At 45.1% G+C, this 15,580-nt stretch overlaps 1 protein-coding gene across 1 annotated transcript in view; it reads left to right on the top strand.

The window, feature by feature from the left end:
* ZNF664 (zinc finger protein 664) overlaps window positions 1–15,239 on the top strand; it is a 251,172-nt gene extending 235,933 nt beyond the window's left edge. The window contains exon 4 of the mRNA XM_037816600.1: window positions 15,129–15,239. Coding sequence (XP_037672528.1) covers window positions 15,129–15,144 — 16 coding nt within the window. The 3' untranslated portion in view covers window positions 15,145–15,239. The remainder of the gene's footprint in view (window positions 1–15,128) is intronic.
* Window positions 15,240–15,580: the final 341 nt, after the last annotated feature.

Here is a 15,580-nt window from a genome sequence, read left to right as displayed (position 1 = left end):
AACTCATCTACAGATTCAATGCAATCCCAATCAAAATTCCAACAACCTACTTTGCAGACTTGGAAAAGCTAGTTATCAAATTTATTTGGAAAGGGAAGATGCCTCGAATTGCTAAAGACACTCTAAAAAAGAAAAACGAAGTGGGAGGACTTACACTCCCTGACTTTGAAGCTTATTATAAAGCCACAGTTGCCAAAACAGCATGGTACTGGCACAAAGATAGACATATAGATCAATGGAATCGAATTGAGAATTCAGAGATAGACCCTCAGATCTATGGCCGACTGATCTTTGATAAGGCCCCCAAAGTCACCGAACTGAGCCATAATGGTCTTTTCAACAAATGGGGCTGGGAGAGTTGGATATCCATATCCAAAAGAATGAAAGAGGACCCCTACCTCACCCCCTACACAAAAATTAACTCAAAATGGACCAAAGATCTCAATATAAAAGAAAGTACCATAAAACTCCTAGAAGATAATGTAGGAAAACATCTTCAAGACCTTGTATTAGGAGGCCACTTCCTAGACTTTACACCCAAAGCACAAGCAACAAAAGAGAAAATAGATAAATGGGAACTCCTCAAGCTTAGAAGTTTCTGCACCTCAAAGGAATTTCTCAAAAAGGTAAAGAGGCAGCCAACTCAATGGGAAAAAATTTTTGGAAACCATGTATCTGACAAAAGACTGATATCTTGCATATACAAAGAAATCCTACAACTCAATGACAATAGTACAGACAGCCCAATTATAAAATGGGCAAAAGATATGAAAAGACAGTTCTCTGAAGAGGAAATACAAATGGCCAAGAAACACATGAAAAAATGTTCAGCTTCACTAGCTATTAGAGAGATGCAAATTAAGACCACAATGAGATACCATCTAACACCGGTTAGAATGGCTGCCATTAAACAAACAGGAAACTACAAATGCTGGAGGGGATGTGGAGAAATTGGAACTCTTATTCATTGTTGGTGGGACTGTATAATGGTTCAGCCACTCTGGAAGTCAGTCTGGCAGTTCCTTAGAAAACTAGATATAGAGCTACCATTCGATCCAGCGATAGCACTTCTCGGTATATACCCGGAAGATCGGAAAGCAGTGACTCGAACAGATATCTGCACGCCAATGTTCACAGCAGCATTATTCACAATTGCCAAGAGATGGAAACAACCCAAATGTCCTTCAACAGATGAGTGGATAAATAAAATGTGGTATATACACACGATGGAATACTACGCGGCAGTAAGAAGGAACGATCTGGTGAAACATATGACAACATGGATGAACCTTGAAGACATAATGCTGAGCGAAATAAGCCAGGCACAAAAAGAGAAATATTATATGCTACCACTAATGTGAACTTTGAAAAATGTAAAACAAATGGTTTATAATGTAGAATGTAGGGGAACTAGCAGTAGAGAGCAATTAAGGAAGGGGGAACAATAATCCAAGAAGAACAGATAAGCTATTTAACGTTCTGGGGATGCCCAGAAATGACTATGGTCTGTTAATTTCTGATGGATGTAGTAGGAACAAGTTCACTGAAATGTTGCTATATTATGTAACTTTCTTGGGGTAAAGTAGGAACATGTTGGAAGTTAAGCAGTTATCTTAGGTTAGTTGTCTTTTTCTTACTCCCTTGCTATGGTCTCTTTGAAATGTTCTTTTATTGTATGTTTGTTTTCTTTTTAACTTTTTTTTTTCATACAGTTGATTTGAAAAAAGAAGGGAAAGTTAAAAAAAAAAAAAAAAAAGAAAAAAGACAAACAAGGGAAAAAAAAAAAAAAAGATGTAGTGCCCCCTTGAGGAGCCTGTGGAGAATGCAGGGGTATTCGCCTACCCCACCTCCATGGTTGCTAACATGACCACAGACATAGGGGACTGGTGGTTTGATGGGCTGAGCCCTCTACCATAAGTTTTACCCTTGGGAAGACGGTTGCTGCAAAGGAGAGGCTAGGCCTCCCTGTATTTGTGCCTAAGAGTCTCCTCCTGAATGCCTCTTTGTTGCTCAGATGTGGCCCTCTCTCTCTGGCTAAGCCAACTTGAAAGGTGAAATCACTGCCCTCCCCCCTACGTGGGATCAGACACCCAGGGAAGTGAATCTCCCTGGCAACGTGGAATATGACTCCCGGGGAGGAATGTAGACCCGGCATCGTGGGATGGAGAACATCTTCTTGACCAAAAGGGGGATGTGAAAGGAAATGAAATAAGCTTCAGTGGCAGAGAGATTCCAAAACGAGCCGAGAGATCACTCTGGTGGGCACTCTTACGCACACTTTAGACAACCTTTTTTAGGTTCTAAAGAATTGGGGTAGCTGGTGGTGGATACCTGAAACTATTAAACTACAACCCAGAACCCATGAATCTCGAAGACAGTTGTATAAAAATGTAGCTTATCAGGGGTGACAGTGGGATTGGGAATGCCATAAGGACCAAACTCCACTTTGTCTAGTTTATGGATGGATGTGTAGAAAAGTAGGGGAAGCAAACAAACAGACAAAGGTACCTAGTGTTCTTTTTTACTTCAATTGCTCTTTTTCACTCTAATTATTATTCTTGTTATTTTTGTGTGTGTGCTAATGAAGGTGTCAGGGATTGATTTAGGTGATGAATGTACAACTATGTAATGGTACTGTAAACAAGCGAAAGTACAATTTGTTTTGTATGACTGCGTGGTATGTGAATATATCTCAATAAAATGATGATTAAAAAAAAAATAAAAAAAATAAAATAAAATGAATGGGAGACCATTGAAAGATGTTAAGGGATGATAGAGCTGGGAGTGAGAGATGTGGACACCATTAGACCGACTATTTGAAAGATTGCACTGCCTTTGTCCCTGCTCTCTGCAAACTGAGCTGGAGGAAAGAGGGGAGTATGAGGTACAACCTGCCTCTTGAGAAGTTTGCATTCCAGGTAAATGAACAGAAATTAGCCATGGGAGGGAACACAGAGCAACATCCAATGAATGAGCTAGAGAGCAGACCCATCCAGTAGAAATATAAGGCAAGCCACAAGAGTGAGCCTCAAATTCCACACAGATGATTTAAAGTTTTCTGATAGCCACATTTTTTTATGAAGTAAAAAGGAACAGGTGAAATTAATTTTAATAAATATTTTATTTAACCCAATATATCAAAAGCATTGCTCTTTCAACATATAATCAACATAAAGCATTATTAATGAGATATTTCAGTTTTTTCATATTACGTCTTTGAAAGATGCTTCCAAATGAGAGTGGTGTGGAAGCAAAATCCAAAAGTCAAGAAACACAAGGCCAGGCATTCGTGCACAAGAGTGTTCTTAGCTCCCTGGTTTGCAACAACTCAGATTAGAAACAGCCCAAATGTCCATCCGCAGGAGAGTGGAACAGTAAGTGTGGCAGTAAAAGCAAAGGAGCCATAGGCTTCACACCCACTGGGATGGCTGTGGTCACAGAAGCCGGAGATGCCAAGTGCTGGCGAGCATGTGCAGAAGCCGGAGCGCGCGGATGTTGCTGGTGGGAATGGAGAGGGGCGCAGTGGCTGGGGAGGACAGTCCACGGGAGGCAGTTCCTCAGTACGTTAAACAGTTACCCTTCGCCCCTAGCATAGGGCATCCCAGCTCCTGGGTGTCCACCCCACAGAAGTGAGAACAGGTGAAAGTCGTGAAAGCGTCCATCTACAGCAGCCCTGCTCACGCAGCCAAACGGTGGGGATTGCCCCCGTGTCCAGCAGCGGCTGAATGGGTGAGCAAAATGTGCTCTATCCGTACAGTGGAATGTTATTATTCAACCCCAAAAAGGAATGAAGTTCTGATGCAGGCTACAACCTGGATGAACCTTGAAGACGTGATGCAACACACAGGCCACGTATTATATGAACCCGTTTATATGAAACGTCCAGAACAGGCAAATCCACAGAGACAGAAAGTGGATCCGTGGGTGCCGGGCGTTGAGGGAGGGGAGAATGGGCAGTGACTGCTAATGGTTTTGGGGTTTCCTTTTAGGGTGATGAAAATGTTCTGGAATTAGATGAAGGTGATGGTGGTACAACATCATGGATGCACTAAATGTCACTAATGGTAAATTGTATGTTGTGTGTATTTTACCATGATAAAAATATAAATTTAAAAAAAGATTAAAACACAAAAAGAAACAGTAGAGCTTAGGTCTCACTCAACACGAATATATTTCAAAATCAACATTGAAAGGAACAAACTGCAGAAGGGCTCTGTAGCAGGGGCTGCTGCTGCCCCACCCCCAGCCCCCCAACCCACCTGAGCACGTACCTGCCAGCTCTGGCACTTCCCGTGAGCCTCCGTTGCATCCTACCTCGGACACCTGCGTCCCCCTGCCCCAGACCAACATGGCAGCTGGAGCCAGCAGGAGCCACCTCCACCCGGTGAGGTGTGGGGGCAGAGGCACACACGCAGCTTCCCCGCCTTGAGGCAGGCTCTGCAGGGGGACGGAGCCCAGCTGCCCACAGCAGCAGCCCACGCACTAACTTCCAGAACCTTTACTGGCTCTCCTTCCCTGCCTCAGTTTCCCATCCTCACTGGGCTTCCCAGGCTCACCTCCACGTGAACTCTTTGTACCAAATCTTCTCAGAATCTGCTTCTCGGGGAACCCAAATGACACAGATACACATGACACCAGACCACTTACATACGATTCTAAGTGAGTTAAAGCAGTAGTGCTTGGAGAATAGCTCTACAAGTAGCCGATGGATGAGGCCGTGCGTGGGACGGTAAACACCCCTCTGAGCAGCAGTTGCCGGCTGCAGAAGTGGGCCGTTGTGGGGTTGCCATCTGAGAAGGGTACCCGGGGGGGTCTCAAGTGATTTGCAATTATTTATCCCTTAAACCTGAGTGGTAAGTGCCGTGGTGTTTGTTATGTATTTCTTGAATGTGTGAAATATCTCATCACATCATCATGAAAGAAAGCATGGGGGTATTTTTATGTGAATTAATAATGGAAAATAAAGTCGAGTCTGCACTCTTGTACAGGTGGCGGTGGGTGACATTCAGCGTCCAGGCGCAGCCAGGGGACATTGCTGTTTTATCACAAGTCTGCCTATGCTCCATGGTTGCAAAAGCAGAGTCAGAGCTTCCTGGGGCTGCTGTAAGAAAGTACCAAAACCTGGGTGGCTTAAAGCAACAGAATTGTATTATCTCACAGTTCTGGAGGCCGAAAGCCCGAAACCAAGCTGTCAGCAGGACAACCCTTCCCTTGACACCCTTAGGGAGAATCTTTCCTGTGCCTTCTCCCCACTGTCCGTCTGTGTCCATTCTCTCCTTGTAAGGACACCAACCATGCGGATTAGGGCCCACGCTAATCCAGTGTGGCCTCATCCTAGCCAATAACATCTTAAAAGACCCCATTTTCTAATAGGGCCCCCTTACCAGCACCAGGGTTAGGGCCTGAGCCTGTCATTTGGGGGACAATTCAAACAGGCAGGAGGAGGACTGCCGTCGTGTCGCCGTAGTGGCTGGAGTGGGAGGGGATCCGTGGCAGTGGGGTTGAGAACAAGAAAAAGGAACGTGAAGGCATTTCAAAGGCAGAGCCAATCAGGCCTCTGAGCTCATTGGAAGTTGGAGCCAGAGCAAGAGAGGAGACGGCGGGCTTGGGTCTGGGTGGCCCTGAGAGTGAGCCGGCCTTTGGCAGATCCTGGACGCCCAGAGGGTTTTGTTTATTTGACTCTGTCACAGAAGAGGGCTTGGAATCGGCTTTTACAGGCTGACACCTCATTTGGACTTATTTGGGAGACAGGCTGGGACAGGGAGCTTCTGACCTAAGCATGTTGGATTTCCAGGTAATAATATGGCCTCAGTCAAGTCTCCCAGCTCTGCCTGCAACGTCCCGTGACTGCTGTCCCCTGGAACCACGGCGTGTGTCTGTGAGAGGCAAAGGAGGGGCCTTCGGCACGGCTCTTCGCTGGGGCCAACCTAACCTTCCTCAAACCCGCTCTGCCCTGGGCGCACATGTTAGGGTGTTCTGTGTCCCCCTCCTCACCATGTGGCTTGCGTGAATGACCCCAATTCTTTGGCTAGGTAGCTTATTTTTCCAGCTTTATGGGCTTTATTGATGGCTTTATTTAAGAATATAGTCTGATGAATTTTGACCATTGTATACAGTTGTATATAAGATCTAGAACATTTTGCTCACCCTAAAATGTTCCCTCCTGCCCCTTGCAGTCAAATCTACCTCCCAACTCCCAGCCCCAGGCAAACACTGATCTCTTTCTGTCATAACAGTTTTGCCTTTTCTAGAATTACATATGAATGGATTTATACAGCATATAACCTTTTGTGTTCTACTCCTTTCACTTGGCGTACTGTATCTAGATGCATTTCTGTGCTTGTGTGCATTAGTACTCCATTCCTTTTCATTGCTGCGTAGTATTCCATGGTGTGATATACCACCGTGTGCTTACCTGTTCAGCAGATAATGGACATTTGGTCCATTTCCAGTTTGGGATTATCTATCATGTAAAGATAGCCCAATGCTATGTATACTCACATATAGAGCTGTAATTTTTCATTTCTCTTGGGTAAATATGTAGGAGAGGGATTGTTGGATCACATGGCAAGTTTACATTCAATTATAAGATACTTCTACTGTTGTCCAAAACTACACCATTTTGCATTCCCACCATCAGTGTATGAGAATTCCAGTTGCTCCACTCCTTGCCAACACTTGGTGTTGGCAGTCTTTTTAGTGTTAGCCATTGTAGTGGGTGTGTTGTGGTATCTCGTTGTGGTTTTAACGTACTTTTGCCTTTCTAGTATAACTTTGTAGTGCCCTCCCCCTCTGACTCTGGGCTTAGACATGTGGCTTCTTTGGCCAACAAAATGGGGCAAAAGTGACTGTGTGACAGCTCCAAGTATCAGCCCCCAAAAGCCTTGCATGTTTCTGCTGGCTCACTTGCACCTCTGCCATTCCCTTGTGATCATGCCCATGCTGGCCTGTTAGAGGACGAGAGATACATGGAGCAATGCTGAGATGCCCCGTCATCTCATCAAAATCACCTATATTAGCCAATAATCAGTTGACCAAATACTTACTGTTGTATACACTGAGATTGTGTGATGATTTGTTACTCAGCAATATTGAGGCAATCGACAACTGATAAACTCCTAATCAACAGTCAAAAGAACGGAAGCCAAGATAAGGGCTTCACTTATTGGGTAACTTGTTATCTGCCAAGCCCTGTTCTGAGCATTTCCATTAACTCATTTAACATTCAGAACAACCCCATGAAGGAGGTGTTATTGTCATCCCCATTTGACAGATGAGCAACCCAAGGTCAGAGAAGTGAAGTGACTTAGTCCAGGTTACCGTAATCCAAATGCTGGTGTGTAACTCTGGACCCTGAGCACTCAGACAGCAGGAATGGAAATCTGGAGTTTCATTCATTCATTCATTGTACAGATATTAATTTGGCACTTCCCATGTGCCAGGCTGAACTAGGTTCATGGGATACAGTGGTGAACCAAAGCCACACGTGGCCTGATCTCGTGGCGCTTGGGGGCTGGGAGGGAACAGCCATTTTTTCAGAGGCCCTCTCAACTGTGATCATTGCTACACTGCCAAGGTTTCCTGTGCTGTGAGAGAACGTGGTGGGACCCGGCCTAGAGGGTGAGGGAGTAGGTTTGGCCGCCTCTGGCCATTCATGCATCATTATCCTCAGCACTGTTTCCCATTCCCACCTGACCCCTCACTGCTGACCTTCACGCCATCCAGCTGTGTTCCTAGGGGGCAGGTAATGAGGTTCCTTTCCAGCCCTCAACCTGCCTGTTCCACCTGCTGTGGCTCAGTTCACATCTTGATCACACGGACAAGTCACCTTTGGGAAAGCTGGGAAGACATTTTGGAAAGATGGCTTTCAGGCAAAAAGCCTAAAGGAGAGAAGTGTATATATAACAGCAGGACTCTACAGAAAGCACAGCGTCTGGGTGTAATTAGCAGTAGCGACACTAGGATCTAATATGCCATTTCACTACGCATTACGGGGATAGAATAACGTAGGAAAATATCACCATGGTCCTCGAAAATCTTGCACGACAACTGGTCTAATTCTGGTACATACATCCAAATACCCATGTGCAAATTACTGTTAGATCTTCATTCATTCATGCATGCATTCATTCATAGACATTTCCAGAAACCCTTGCAGGCACAGACCTTCAAATAGTAATAAGCATCCATTTTTGCTGGCCCATTTTCCTGATTCCAAACCATGGGCATCCCTTGACTTTCCACCCCCTACCTTCTCTTATTTTTTGTCTTTTCTAGCACTTGCTACAGTGCTTCATAACATGTTGATCTCATATCACAGTATGTCCTTAACAGATGGGCTGATACTTAAAGGAGAAGGCCCCAAATGGGGAGACAGTGAGAACAGAAACACAACATGAATTCCCAATGACAGGATAGGGGGTTGGATCCATGGGTTGGCTTTCTGTGATCAATTTTTTCTTTTTAACTTTTTATTTTGAAATAATTTCAGACTTACAAAAAAGTTGCAAATGTAAGTGTTTAAAATTCCCCAATACTCTTCACCCAGCTTCCTTTAATGTTAACATCTTACATAACCATAGTACTATGATCAAAACCAGGAAATTAACATTGAGACAATATTACTAACTAATCTACAGCTCTTATTCACTTCTCACCTATTGTCCCACTAATGTCCTTTTTCTGTTCTAAGATCCAGTCCAGGAGACCACATTGCATTTATTTGTCCTGTCTCCTCCTTCTCCAATGGGAGACAGTTCCTTAGTCTTTATCTTTCATGACCTTGACACGTTTTAAAGAACTCTGGCCAGGTATTTTGTAGAATGTCCTTCAGTTTGGGTATGTCTGATGTTTTCTCATGATTAGATTGAGATTATGCTTTATTTGGGTGGGAGGCAAGAATGCCATGAAAGTGACATTATGTCCTTCTTGGTACATCTTACTGGGTGTGATGTTGACCCTATTACCTCATTGTTGATGATGTAAACCTTGACCACATGGCTGCAGCAGTGACTGCCAGATTACTCCACTGTGAAGTTACTATTTCCCGTTTGTAATGAATAATTATGTCATAGGAGGTACGTTGAGACCGTCCCAATATCCTGTTTCTCTTCATACTTTTGCTCACTCATTTTAGCACCCATCAGTGATTCTTGCTTGCTGCAATTAGTACTGTTGAATTTGCCTAATGGAGATTTATCTATCCCATTGCTTCTTCTACATTAATTAATTGCAATACAACTGTAAGGAAGAGTCATCCCCTTTCCATTTGTTTGTTTATTTATTTCGATCAGTCATTTATCTATAGCAGTACGGACTCACGGATATTTATTTTATTGTGTGGGTTATATCGTTACTCTCATCATTTATCTTCTTGCTCAAATTTTCCCAGATTTGGGCTGTAGGAGCCTCCTCAAATTGCTTCCTATGTCCTTTCGACATGACCTATCTTCTTTTATTATTATTATTACTTCCTTACTTTCTGGCACCAAAGGCTCATCCTGATTTCCCCTGCCCAAGTTCTGGAATCAGCCATTTTTCCAAGGATTAGACAATGGTGTTTAGAAACCAAGGTCTGGGTGCAAGTGTGCTCTTTGCTAATGGGGTGTTATTGCTTTTGACCTGTTAGTGGACAGAGCTAGGAAATGCGTGTACGTCTACTGATCTATGAACCACACATTTATATTTATTTTTATATCTAGCTCTGTGTATATGTGCATGGCCATGAGTTTATGAGGATACTCTGCTTTCAATGCCACTCTAATAATTTCTAATTTCTTTCAAAATCATTTTTTATGATACTTCCAGAAGATGGACTCTTCTTGCTCTAATTTAAGAGTGTGGAGCTGTGTGTGGTCGGGCAGGCTCTACCTGCCCAGGGGTGTCCAGCCAAGGATATCGTGGGAGCTGATGTCTGGCCCACGCTGTGCTCACTAAGCTGTTTGCTCTGGCTGGGTGCTCCAGGCCAATGGAGGAAGGAATTCTTTTTATTTGTACAGAAGAACCATGTGACCTACCAGCAGCCCTGTGTGAATTCTGTCCTGGGATTTTTTGTGTGTCCATCTGCTTCTGGATCCCCCAGAAGCAGAGCCTGAGACAAGGATTTGAGAGCAAGTCAAATTTGGGGAGGTGATCCTTCCCACCCATAGGGAAGTGGGGGGCATGAGGCAAGGTGGAGAGGCAGCCAGGGGGTTTGCATTTTCGAGGAGGTGGCTCCTGCCCTATGGAAGCTCAATGCCATGGGGGGAACCCTGGTGGTGTCTTAGTTTCCTAGGGATGCCATAACAAAGTAACACAAAGCATGTAGCTAAAAACAACAGAAACGTGTGGTCACACAGCTCTGGAGGCTAGACTCTGAAATCAAGTTGTCGGGAGGCCATGCTTCCTTGGAAGTTTCTGGAGGAGAACCCTTCCTTGCCTCCTCCTAGCTTCTGGCAGTGGCCAGCAGTCCTTGGTGGTCCTTGGCTGGTGGACACATCACTCCCTTCTCTTTCTCCTCCATCTTCTTTCCCCAGGTCTGTCTCTAGCAGTGTCCCACTCTCCCTCTTCTTGTAGGGACACCAGTCATGTTGGATTAGGGCCCACCTGACTCCAACATGACCTCACTGTAGCTTAACTAATTCCCTTCGCAAGGACATTCATGGGTACCAGGGGTTAGGTTCCAACATATATTTTGAGGGGACACAATTCAACCCATAATACCTAGGTATAGGGTAGAACACACCTGCCTGGCAGAATAGGGTAGATGCCCCCACCTGGCTGAGCAAGGTAGAGAAGCCCACCTGGCAGAACAGGGTGGAGCCCTCCCCCTAAGGAGCCACATCCACCAGTCATCATCGAGGGCTGCTGCCAGGGGCCTGAACTCCCCTGCACTCCCAGCCCATGAGTGCCGAGGGGGTGTAGACGGAGCACCATTAGCTAGCGCCCTTTCATTCCCATTAGGATGATGACGGGGAAGCAAGGATTCCTGAGAAGGTGGAATTACCCTTCTTGGGCCTCAGCCTTCCCGAGGCCCCGCCCTCCCTTGGAGCCCTCCAGCTATCTTCAGTACCGGGGTTTTATGAGTCCAGCCCTCCAGGGGCCTCCCAGGTCCCGGCTTGGTGGGTTCCGGGCCCGTGCCCAAGTGTCGCCCAGACCTCCCACCTGTGCCCCACTTGTTTGTGTAGCGTGTGTGTGTGAGCTCAGCATCTGAGTGTGTTCTTTGCGTCCAGGGTCACTCCCTCACGGTAATTGCAGCTGATAAGTCCTGAGCTAACATGCATTGTGGGCCCTTGTTTGGTTTGCTGCCCTGGTTAATCATCTCTGATGGGATGGAGCTTAGGTCTACCAGGGCTTCCCTCGGATCAGCTGGGTCCCCCACTCATACTTTATGATCTCTGCTGCTTGGCTACCCACTGCCCACATGGAGCCCCGGGCGGATTTGGGGACAAGCTGACTGCCATGTGAGGAAGCTCAAGTTTTTACTCCTGATTGCTTGCCAGGCATGATCCGGACGGCACGGTGGCGCCTGGTGGGGCAGGCTGGGTGAGTCAGTCTTGACATTTCATGGTGACCTGGCCATGTTCTGGGTACACTTTCCCCAGCAGGGCCTGACTGTGGGAACTGCCTGGCAGGAGCTTTTATTTGCCTGCTCTCCATGGGATCGAGGGAGGACAAAGGCCCCAGCCCCAGCCCACTGCCCGGTGGTCTGTCCTCCTGGGGGGCCCCTGGCTCTTAGAGGACAATCACTCTGGATGGCCTCCTATGGTTTGGGGTGCTGCCTTCCAAAAAGGCCCAGCCCTCATTAAAAGAATTTAACCTTCAAAATAAACTAAACCAGGCTTTCTCAGACATGGACAGTGCTGGGATCAGCAAGATGATTTCAGGTGGAAAATTGAATGGAATTAAATGAGAGTAAGTCATGCAGTGAAAAAGTTATTCCCCTTTCAATTCTCTTTAATCCTACTGATTATTATGAGGAGAAAGACTCAGTCTGATGCTAATGAGTCTCTAATGCCTCTCTAGGACTTCCCAGTTTCCTTTTTAATAAAGAAAGGTTAGGCCTCAGGCTGAGGAACCCTGCACAGTCTACTGTCCTAGTAGAGTTTAATAACCTTGTTTTGTTTTCATTGAAATGACTTTTACCTGCCATGTTTATTCATGAGCCAGCGTTCTGGTTTTGCATTTAGGGGAGTGATATGAAGTTTTCTTTTTAATTAATTGAATTGAAATTTTTTTAGGGTGAGTCCTTAATACATTAAGTAACAGTATGGGTCTAGGGTGGGCAGAGTGATCTACATTTTTCTAGTTAATTACTTAATTACAGTTCCCACCTCTGTTTTGTCAAGTATTTCTTGAGATGAACTATGAGTTGGAGACACAAAAATGAACTCCACCACCACCTTCTTCACCATCATCCCCACCCTCACCACCATCACCAAGAAATGGCAGCTAAAGTCCAGTCTTCTTATCTAAAGCACTCCTAGGCACTTAACCAAAGCCCTAGTTCTGCCTACCCAGAGTGGCCCACAAGATAAGAGAGATGGGAAACCAGGCGTCCTTGAGGTTCCTCCACCAGGACAATGTGTCCACAGGACCTTTGGCACCAACTATTGCCTACGTCAGGAACGCTCTGTCCTGCTGTTTGCGAGGCTGACTGCTTCTCAGCATTCAGTTTTCAACCTAAACATCCGAAAGGCCTTTCCTGACCACTTAATCTAGCAAGGGGCCTCAGTAACTTTTATGTACTTGATCCTCATTAAACTCTCTTGCAACTATTCTCACGATCTGCAATGATATGATTTATTTATTGATCAGCTTCTTTTTGTCTGTCTTCCCTGATGAGCACATGAACTTCCCATCTGTCTGCTCCTTGGGGCTCGGACAGTACCTGTCACAGTCAATATTCACCAAATGTGGGTTGAACGAATGAATGAATACCATTGCTTCTGGCCCTTCACAATTCAAGAAGAAAGAGTAGCTTCATCTATGAGTTTTCCTATAAGGGGAAAACATGTATAGGCTTGGTCAAGGAGTCAAAACTTAAATCATAAAGTGAAAAAATTAAAACCCTTCAGAGATTTTTTTTTGGCCAGTTACCATACCTGATGATCTTTCCGCACTACTTTAATTCTTATCATCATCATCGTCGTCATCATCACCACTGTTATCACCATCGTTATCATCACCATCACCATCACCATGACACAGAATTGCAGTGTTTGGATCATAAAATGATTTTATGGTTTTTGTTAAAGACTGTATGCTTTTAAGGCTAAAAGCCTTAGAGAATATCTGGTCTTAATCCTTGTTATACTCATGAGGAAATCTGAGACACAGAATGGGGAAGTGAATTGCAAAAGGTTGTCATTGTCACATCATCTTCACCACCATCACCACCACCACCATCACTGCCGCCTCCACCACCACCACCACCACCCCACCACCACCACCACCATCATCACCATCACCACCAGCACCACCATCACCATCACCAGCACCAGCACCACCACCACCAGCACCACCACCATCACCGCCAGCACCAGCACCACCACCACCAGCACCACCAGCACCATCACCACCACCAGCACCATCACCACCACCACCACCACCACCATCACCACCACCAGCACCATCACCACCATTGCTACTCACGAAACAACCACCATCACTACCACCCTCACCACCACCATCACCACCATCACCACCACCTTCACAGTCAGTACTATCACTACCACCACTATATAAATGAGCCTATTTTAAAGTGCCTAAGTGCTTGAAGACTCCACACGTGCTCCATATTCCAGAGGTAGTCTTAGGAAGTCCTACAGTTCTCGGCTAAAAGCTTCTTGGGAACATTAGGGGAAATCCATCTTGCCATGGCACCTTGTGAAGTGTCTGCAAGAGTGGAAATGGGTCATGGTTGTCCCCTGCCAGGAAGAGAAATCTTCTTATGACTTTGCTCAACTTCCTGGGAAAGCATTTGTGGCTGGGGAAGTTGTATATTAAGTTTTAGTGGTTCATAAGTATGTTTCCTAAAACTCCTTCCCCCTTTTTGTTTATTTGCTTTCTCTAATTTAATCACTTAGAAAAGACCCAAAATTCAGTGGTAAGTCCCCATCAGCCACCAGGCAAGCCTTACTCAGAGGAGCACCACCAGGGTGAGACGACATCCATCGTGGGGACGCCAAGACAAACACACCGTAGCCCTCACCATGGACGCAGCAGCTTGTGGTTCAAATGCCAAAGAGGGGAATTGGAAAAAAAAACTCAACATAGCAATACAGAAAACAATTTCTCTCATCAACTTCTGTGCAGAAAGTTTCCTTGGCTTTGCCAGCTATATCTCCTGAGGACAGAGGACCTGCTGATTTCATCATACGTAGCCCTTTGAGTAGTTCTCACAAGAACTGCTGATGGTGAGATCTAGAAAAACAACAGCAAAGCCTGGCACAAGACAAATCTCCATCTCATAAGTGGAATCCTTGGCTTAGGTCAAGCATCTTGGCAAAGCCACATCTGGGTGAAAGGTGCAAAGGAAGGAGAAAAAGGTGATGAGAAAGCCAGGTCTGAAGGCTTGGTTAGGGAAGAGGTGGAGGACGGGAGACAGAAGCTGGGGCAAAATAAAGAAATTAGAGATGCCGCAGTTCTGCACCGTTCAACTTGGGAACCACTAGCCAGCCATGTGTGGCTATGAGAACTTAAAATGTGGCCAGTATGACTGAGGTGGTGAAGTTTTAGTTTACCTGAATTTTAATCAATTTAAATTTTTAAAATGATTTGTGATTCAGTTATTAGAAAACTTTTACGTAGGTTTGGAACAACTCCTGTAGGCTAATCTGCTTTTTCAGGCTTACATGTTATGCGATCTAAATATAGGTCAAGTGTTTTCAATAAGAATGTAATGTCCAAATTGAGACGCATGTGGGTGTAAAATGCACTCTGGGTTTTGAAGATTCAGAACAAAAAAAGGAATGTAAACCGTCTCATCAATATTTTTTATATTGATTGCATGTTGAAATGATCAATATTTTGGATATATTGTATTAGGTAGCATATTATTAAAATTAATCTCACCTGCTTTTTATTTTTTTAATGTGGCTACTAGAAAATTTTTAATTCATTGTACGGTTTGAATTCTGTTTCTACAGGACAGCACTGCCGTAATCAGCTGAAGCCAGCAGGACTAGTGACACCGGGCAGTGGTTTTGGTGACCTCTGTCCCCTGCCCACTCCCAGCCACACCTAGGGAGAAAATGTTTGCCAACCGGCTGCTGATTGCCCAGAGAGGAAGTAAGGTATGATTAGAAAAATGAATCACGAGTGAGAAATTTTACAACTCCTCTCATTTCTGCTGCCTTTGGAATGCCCCAGTGGCTTGATTATCTGAGAAAGTTGCGGGGAATTTTGACTTCAGTTACCCAGGCCATTGGACCCACTTAGGTCTGGCTTCTCGAGATGCCAAAAGTCCCGTGCCCTGAATGTGCTGGACTCTGTCAACCAACTGCTCTCCCCTGAGCCCCTGCAGGGAGATTGTGGGGCTCAGAATACAACGCAGCAAAGCAACATTTCTGTAAATCTAAAATTAGCCCAAAATAATAAG

This window comes from Choloepus didactylus, chromosome 23, assembly GCF_015220235.1.
Source record: "Choloepus didactylus isolate mChoDid1 chromosome 23, mChoDid1.pri, whole genome shotgun sequence".
NCBI classification, from domain to species: Eukaryota; Metazoa; Chordata; class Mammalia; order Pilosa; family Megalonychidae; genus Choloepus; species Choloepus didactylus.
The sequence above is the reverse complement of the archived record's forward strand: the minus strand, read 5'-3'. Positions and strand labels throughout refer to the sequence as shown.